General features: G+C 40.7%; 1 protein-coding gene across 1 annotated transcript; it reads left to right on the top strand.

Moving 5' to 3' along the window:
* The first annotated feature begins 3687 nt into the window (after nucleotides 1–3687).
* Nucleotides 3688–7836, top strand: LOC143766006 (P2Y purinoceptor 1-like). Its single transcript, XM_077253320.1, has one exon. It carries the CDS (start codon nucleotides 3797–3799, stop codon nucleotides 4847–4849), a length of 1053 nt encoding a protein of 350 aa, XP_077109435.1. The 5' UTR covers nucleotides 3688–3796; the 3' UTR covers nucleotides 4850–7836.
* Nucleotides 7837–8366: the final 530 nt, after the last annotated feature.

The raw sequence follows: 8366 nt of genomic DNA, 5'->3' as shown, positions 1-8366 counted from the left end.
TTTGCACAACAGCAGGAGAAATAGATTCACAATATGTGTTGCTTCATAACTGGACAGGCTGATTTCACAAAAGTGTGATTGACTTGGAGTTACCTTGTTGTTTAAGTGTTTCCTTTATTTTTTGAGCACTGTATATCTTTGTAGGAAGACACATAGAGTAATAAACAAGGTCACAGTATTTATTACTGTCGGGAACAAGGTAATTTATCACTGTCATCAATGATTTACTGTAAGCAAGAACTTAGTTTCATAAATGATTTTTAAAACATCCCAGAAATTATCAGGCTTTCTAACCAGAAAATCATAGAAAATAATAATAATAATCACAATTTTTATATTCCACAGCACTTTACAATTCAGGCTATGTTCACACGTTGCGGTTTTTGCTGCGGATCCGCAGCGGTTTTGACGCTGCGGATCCGCAGCAGTTTTCCATGTTAACCTATGGAAACAAAAACCGCAGTGCACATGCTGCGGAAAAATTCGCGCAGAAACGCTGCGGAATAAAAGAAGTAGCATGTCACTTCTTTGTGCGGATTCTGCAGTGGTTTTCAACAAGCACCAATAGGAAAGTGCAGTTGAAAACCCGCAGAGGAATCCGCAGAAGAAACCGCGTGAAAATCCGCAGTGAAAACCGCAGTGGTTTTGCACTGCAGATTTTCCAAATCCGCTGCGGAAAAATCCACAGCAGAATCCGCAACGTGTGCACATACCCTCAGAGGTTCATATACGATAATTACCGTAAATAACAATAATTAAAGCGAAAACAATGACAACCCTGCTCATAAGAGATAACAATCTACAATGAGGTGAGGGTGATACAAAGTACAGGTGCTTATTTACAATGATGGTCCAGCCATTTTGATGGAATGGGGGATAGATAAAGGCTCCATGAGATTGTCCCCAGCCATTATTTGTAGTGATTTTGTGTGTGGTGGAGTTTGATGGAGAATTATGTGCAGAGAAGTAGAGAATGGGCTATATACTGTATAAAAAGGACTTTGATTAGGGAACATGATAGGCCACCCTAAACTGATGTGTTTTTAGTTGTGGTTAGTCCTAATTTCTTGGGGTAGAGCATTCTAAAGAACTGGTGCAACTCGGGAGAAGTCTTGGATCCGGGAGTAGGAGGTATGGATTACAGTAGTGTGGATGTTAGTCGAAAGTCACTTGCGGCGTGTAGAGAACAAATAGGCCAATAAAAAGAAATAAGGGAGGAGATGTGCGGGGGACGGGTGTGCCGCACTGTGGAGAGCTTTGTGGGTGAGAACAAGCAATTTAAATTGGATCCTATAATGTATTGGCAGCCAGTGCAATGACTGGGCATAGAGTGGAACTGTCCAAGCAGATCTTGTCCTAAAAATCCTACAATGTCTCTGGGCTATAGTGGAGGACAATCCTAGTGCAGTGAGCATCCTAGGATCAGGACCCACTGATGCTAAAAAGCCTGAGGCTGCACTAGTGAGAACAGACGTCTCTGCATTGTCATGGAGCTCGTATGTGGATCCAGATCACTATGGATAGCGCCGGTTTTATGTTAATAGACCAGGATACCAACATATTTGATGATTTTGAACCTCACATGATCTCTGCACTGAAGAGGTGGCCAACATCTTAACATTTTCTTCTGAGAAAAAAAAATTCCAGGTTTGCAAATAATACAATTATAGATTATGACCATACAGATTAGTGAGGCTATGTTCACATGGAGTTTTTTGAGGTGTTAAAAAATGATGAATTATCAAGTGAAATCTGCTGCAGTAAACACTCCTTTTTGGGGAGGATATTGAAGTTTTGTCTTTTCCGGAAGCGGTTTTGAAAAGTTTGGCAAAAATGTATGGAAGATCCTTAATGGTACATAAGCCACAAGGGTTTATAGGTTTGGGTCCATATTGCAGAGAAGAATACTGTCTTAATTCATTCTTTATATTTATTTATTTTGAATCTGCCGTCTTGTGGTTGATATAAAATAGCCCTTTAATTCTTCCAATATACCATGAGATATGAAAGCACTGGAATAGTCGTACTGACCAATGAGAATACTAGATCCTTAGATGATGTCAGGCTCTGAGACAATTATGGATCCGAAAACAGTGGGGCTCATTCAAAAAGACAATCTTATTTTCAGCTGATATTGGAGCCACTCGCTGTCCCCTAAGGTCTTTATCTATAATTGGCCAACAAATAATTATTAGTTAAATCATTCATCAATGGCCCTACACAAAGCAAAGGCTACATTAGTGAATATTGGATTTTTTTTGGTTGATGATATATCCAGTGCTGATCTTCAAACAAAAAAAACTCCAAAAAGCTCGACCGGTGTTCTAAATGATTGTGGTTGTTCAACGATCCGTCAGTCAAGACAATCGTTCGTTTTACAAAATCAGCCGAGAATCTTCGTTATGGTCATATCTCATTTGAGTTTTTAATCCCTTATGATCAATTTAAACGGCGCAATGTGTAGTATTAAGTGACCGGCGACACGATTCCTAGTCAGTGGTCATTTAATTGCATGTACACACAGGTCCACCTGGTTTAGATGTGCATTGAACGAACAGTAATAAATCGTTCTGTGCATAAAGGCTATAGGATACCATCGATCTCAGCAGCACAAGGTCTGTTTGCACAGAACAATGTGCTGTCGAGAATGATGATCTTTTGTGCAAACCAAAAGATCATTTCACCCAAGCGTGTTGCTCGTTTATTGGGGTATTCCCAACTTGTTTAGACTGCATAATAATCATGAAATGAGTGTTCCTAGCAGAGCTTGCTCACGATTATGATGCACGGTGAATAGACCTTTAGACTGTGATTACAACAAAGATTACAATCTGTACATAGAAAAACAAATGTGGTATATTTTATTGCTGAAAGCCTGAGGCTGCACTACTGAGAGCTTCTGTTGACAACAGGTTTTGTCATCTCCGATGTCATAAGTAATCTCTACCAACCGTTCTGCTGAAATAAGGGCTCATTCAGATATCAGTTTTTCATGTACAGGTTCTATCAGTGTTTTTCATGGATCAAACCGAACCTATTACAATTTATGGGGCTTTTTGACGTGTCCGTATACTGAGCGGTCAAGCACAAAATCACAGATCAATCTCACCTCGGATCAATTGAATCGCGGATCAGTTTCGCAAATTTAAGTCTTTGGGTCTGTGAAAAATTTAGACAGCTTTCGGATGCCATTGTATGCTGTCCATTTTTCATGGACTGTGTGATAGGAGAAGCTTGAGAAACCTCCATCAGTTGTTTTTTTTCAGACAAAAAATCATGGAAATCTGATGGTAAAAACTGACATATTGACCAATCTTTGATGAAAATCAGATTCAAAACACTGATGAAAATTGGACCATTTTTTGAGATGAGAAAATTCACTGTATAACTGAAGGGTTGCTGAGGGAGTAATGCTGGACCCAACGTAGATCTGAGGTTACGTTAGGACACGACTATGACAGGTGTGATGCAGGTAGCTCATGTTTTATAGCAGCCACATTGGTGGACAGAAGTTGCTGCGCTTATCTGGAGACTTGAGTATGTGAGTCATTCCCATGCTGAAGTACAGAAGTGAAAGTAGAAAGTATCTGAGTGTAGTGGGCAGCACCAAGAGACAGCCAGGAGTGTACCGAGAGAGTCACTATGTTTAGTGGAGGGAGGAGCAGTTCTCAGCTATGAGATGTCAGATCGCTGCACTCCAGCAGAAGCACTGTGCTCTCCATGCATGCTGACAGCTGTGGGTCTCCATCTGCAGGCCCATGCCTGCTTCATCTAGACCTCCCCTAAACACTCCATCATGGAAGAGGATTTCTTTGAGTCTCCCATAACAGCTGGAATTCTTAATGTCAGCTCAGAATGCAACGTCAACAAGACTTTCACCTTTCGCTACTTATCTTCAGTTTACCTTATCGTCTTCATTGTCGGATCATTAGGCAATGGTCTTGGGTTGTGTAACCTGTGTGTGAACTGGAAGAAATGGACGTCATTGAATGTATTTGTATTGAACCTTGGCATTGCTGACCTTCTCTACGTTGGGACATTGCCATTTTTTGTATCATATTACCTCAGCGAAGGTGTTTGGATGTTTGGTTATGGATTTTGCCGCCTCGCACGGATCCTTTTCCATATGAACATGTATGCAAGTATCACCTTCCTCACCTGCATCAGTGTCCAACGCTACCTGGGAATAGTACACCCAATGAAAATGATGGGTCGCTTCCAGAACTTACGTCCTTCATTGTGCATCAGCATTATGATGTGGTTATTGGTCATTCTTCAGATCTTACCAAACCTCTTCTATACCAATGCCATTAAAAACGAAACATACTGCCATGACTCAACAATCAACGAGCACCTGGAATCCTATGCGCCCTACACCCTGACCATCACAGTCACAGGCTTCTTGATACCATTTATCATAATTTTGACTTGTTACACCCGGATCCTCACCGTTCTTACGAAAAACAAAAATGTGGACCGAAACCTGAAGAGCAGAAGCATCAAACAAGTTTTTATCATCCTGGCCCTGTTTGCCATCTGCTTCTTTCCATACTATACATTTCGAAACCTCAATTTGATTTCCAGAGTTTGGCAGCTCCAGGGAACCTGCACCGAAAGTCTAAAGAACGTTTATATATCTTATCAGGTGACCAGAGGACTAGCTGCCATGAACAGCGCCATTAACCCCTTACTTTATTTAGTGACCAATGAAAACTTTGTTTCAAAATTTAGAGAGATCCAGAGGAGAGCCTGGTACACCCTTGTCTATGTGGCCAGAAATCAGTCTCTCCCAGATATCCAGGCTATGTCTGTGAATGGAAAGGAAGAAGAGATTTCTGAAGTACTGTGATGGACAAGTGTCAGTACCAAGCTTGACTTGAGTCTGATTAGGCATTCATAATGCTGCAGAATTTCAACATAAAGCTGACCTAAGGGCTATATAGTCATTAACATCCATGCCCCTTTTTCTTTCTTCCCATTGTCATCAAACTTACCCTATGAACACCATGGAGAAGATCATGGTTTTGGGTCATGATCTCATAGGAGATATTGTCAATACCGAAATAGATCCTCCAAGAAACCGGAGTCAATATTTTTAAAAGTTTATGGTCAGTGAACTCTAAACCATGGAATATGCAGAAATGACATTATATAAATACTAGGATTGTGTATGTAGGCAGTAGGTTGGCTGATATTACAGTACATCTTTGGGTCAATGTATTTTTTCCCTTTACGTCATCATGGTTCCTACTTAGCAGAAATGAATTTATTTTGTATTCCTGACACCATAGAATAAAGGTCGTTTTTCGTAAATTAATTAGTGTAAAATACAGGACCATGAAGCTAAAACGTCATACTGCCACAAATATATCAAAACCTAAGATAGATATTTCATCAGATTTAGGCTATGTTCACATGTTGCGTTTTTGCTGCATTTTTTTCTGCAGGCAAAGCCTGCTCTCTTGGCAGTAATGAAGCTGTTAATAAAAAGCAGGGTTTGCTGCTTTTTTTTTTTTTTGCTGCATTTTTATCAGGTACCTGCATTTTTTCATGTATTTTTGCTGTGTTTTTACACTTACGAATTGCTTTCTATAGGTGAGAAAACGCTGCAAAAATGCTGAAAAAAAGTGACATGCTGCAGTTTTCAAAAACGTAGCAGTTTTCCAATTCAGACAAGAAAAAAACAAAACGTGTCTGCATGAGATTTCTGAAATCTCATAGCTTTTGCTACCACTCTAAAATGCAGCTTAAAATTTGCAATAAAAAAACACAGTCAAAACGCAACGTATGAACATAGCCTTCATATCGTCTATGGATTATTGTTGAGAGTTTGGCCACAAAAAAGCTAAATAGCTCTAAAACTTGTGGTCATCTTCGAGCACACTTTTATCCACTAATTTTATATGCTTACATCCATTTTTATACAATTCTTCGGCGTGTTTCAGAAAATAACACGGTTTTAGTATTTGTATTTTTAGTTGTATTTTTATATCATTGTGTTTCTAACATTACAAGTCATGTTACTCATAGATCGTGTTATTCCTCTTGGGGCTCGTGCAGACGGCCATATAAATCAGACGAGTGCTATCCATGGTTTTGGCAGGCAGCACTGGTCCCCATGTTATTCTATGCGGCTGTGTATATGTCTGATTTTTTTCTCGGACTAAGTGGTCCAAGGAAAAATATTGCAGCATGCACGATTTGCCCCACCGAGAATCGCATGGCACTCCCCCATTCAGGTCTATGGGTCCGAAAAGAAATATGGACCGCACTCGGATGACATTCATTTTTACAGAGTGAGGGATGGAGAAGATGGAGCTTTATTTTTTTCCTCCAAGAAAATCGAATCCTACAATAATATAAAAAGTGCACAAAAACTTCACCAAATATGAACAGATACATTTTTTAAGAAAGCAGCAAAAACAATGCAGTTCTAGTGAGACAAATTACCTGAAAAAACGCCATACCTATAACATGCAGCGATTTTGAGAAAAAGCCACAAACCTGAAAAACCCAAGAAAAGCGATAAAAAAATACAAAAACGCAGTAAATGTGTTGCGGATTTGAATGCAGCATTTTTAGTGCCTTTTTTAAGCTAGCTGTTTGATCGGAGTGATTCAAATATTTTTTTTTTACTTAACCATTGTGTTATCTTCCATAAACAGCCCCTCACGATCTATTTGCTATTGCAGCTTAAGTAAATTCAAGATAGAAGAAAGAAAACTGTCATGTATATTCATTATGTATATATCATTGTAGTCCCCTAAATGAAAATTGGAAACTGGTGTCCTCAGGGGTGCGTAGGCAAATTTGCACCCGTGAAGACACTAATGTTTCGCTTGGGGAATCTGGCGTTTTCTGCTTCAGTTTATATCAACAGCCTCGTAGTGATTATATGTAGTCTGATAGATCGCCGCTGCCAGAGAAGGTGTTCGGCATATGCCATTTGGTGTAGAAATAAAGCACTAGGCGGGGAGAACACAAGCTTACAGGCCAAAGATCCCTTTATTACCCTGCAGCATCGCATTATAATGCAGGTGGATTGTGACCTGCACGGTTCTGCGGCAAGAAAGTCATAAAAAGATGGAACCATCTGGATTTTTTGCAACTTGCTTGTCACAGTTCTCAGAAACGCGAGGGTCACAATTTGACCACTTTCACCTGCATTTCGCTGCAATGAAGCAGCAGCTTAGGCTACTTTCACACTAGCGTTTTTTGCAATACGTCGCAATGCGTCATTTTGGGGAAAAAACGCATCCTGCAAAAGTGCTTGCAGGATGCGTTATTTCACCATTGACTAACATTAGCAACGCATTTGCGACGCATTGCCACACGTCGCAACCGTCGTGCGACGGTTGCGCCGTGTTGTAGTGGACCGTCGGCTGCAAAAAACGTTCCATGTAACGTTTTTTGCCGCTGACGGACCGCCATTTCCGACCGCGCATGCATGGCCGGAACTCCGCCCCCACCTCCCCACACCTCCCCGCACCTCACAATGGGGCAGCGGATGCGTGGAAAAACAGCATCCGCTGCCCCCGTTGTGCGGCGCATTCACTGCTAGCGCCGGTACGTCGGACCAACACTCTGCGACGGGCCGAGTACGACGCTAGTGTGAAAGAAGCCTTAGAGCGGTCTTTGCATGACTTGTGTAGACACAGCCTTATTCCAATAGACTCGTATTTAGTCCCTTTTACTGTATATATTGTACATTTTATACAAAGACACATTGGTATCAAAGTGAAATGAATCAGTGATGACAAAAACTGTGACTTTCCCTGTATTATTCTGCTGCACAGATTTTACTATAATGAATAAAAATTATATTTATATATGAAATATGTCGTTTATTTCGAAGTAGAAATGTATTAGTGATAAGTTATCTGTGAATAAATTCAGTTGTACTGATGTGTATCTGATTTACCATAATCTTATCCTATAAAATATTCAAGTCATATATAATCTCCATGTTTTATGTCATTCTCATGTCCTATATAATCCAGACTAACACCTCGTCCATATTGACATTATGTCCACACCAATACCAAATCCACATAAATATCACACTGATACCGATACCACTTAGGGCTGTCCCACACGTCCAGATAATTCCGGTATCGGAAAAAATTGGTACCGGAGTTATCCGTGTCCGTGTGCCCGTGAGCTCACGTAGGCCATACGTGCGGCACACGTGTGCCGCCCGTGTGCCGAGTGGGTACCACACGGAGCATGCAGGAGACAGCGCTAAAGTTTAGCGCTGTCCCCTGCATCGTGCTGAAGCCGCGATTCATATCTTCTGTGCAGCAGCGTTTGCTGCATAGAAGATATGAATAATAGTGTTTAAAAGAAAGATCTATCTATCTAGCTGT

Source organism: Ranitomeya variabilis, chromosome 4, assembly GCF_051348905.1.
Source record: "Ranitomeya variabilis isolate aRanVar5 chromosome 4, aRanVar5.hap1, whole genome shotgun sequence".
Taxonomy (NCBI): Eukaryota; Metazoa; Chordata; class Amphibia; order Anura; family Dendrobatidae; genus Ranitomeya; species Ranitomeya variabilis.
This window is presented reverse-complemented; position numbering and strand designations above follow the sequence as displayed.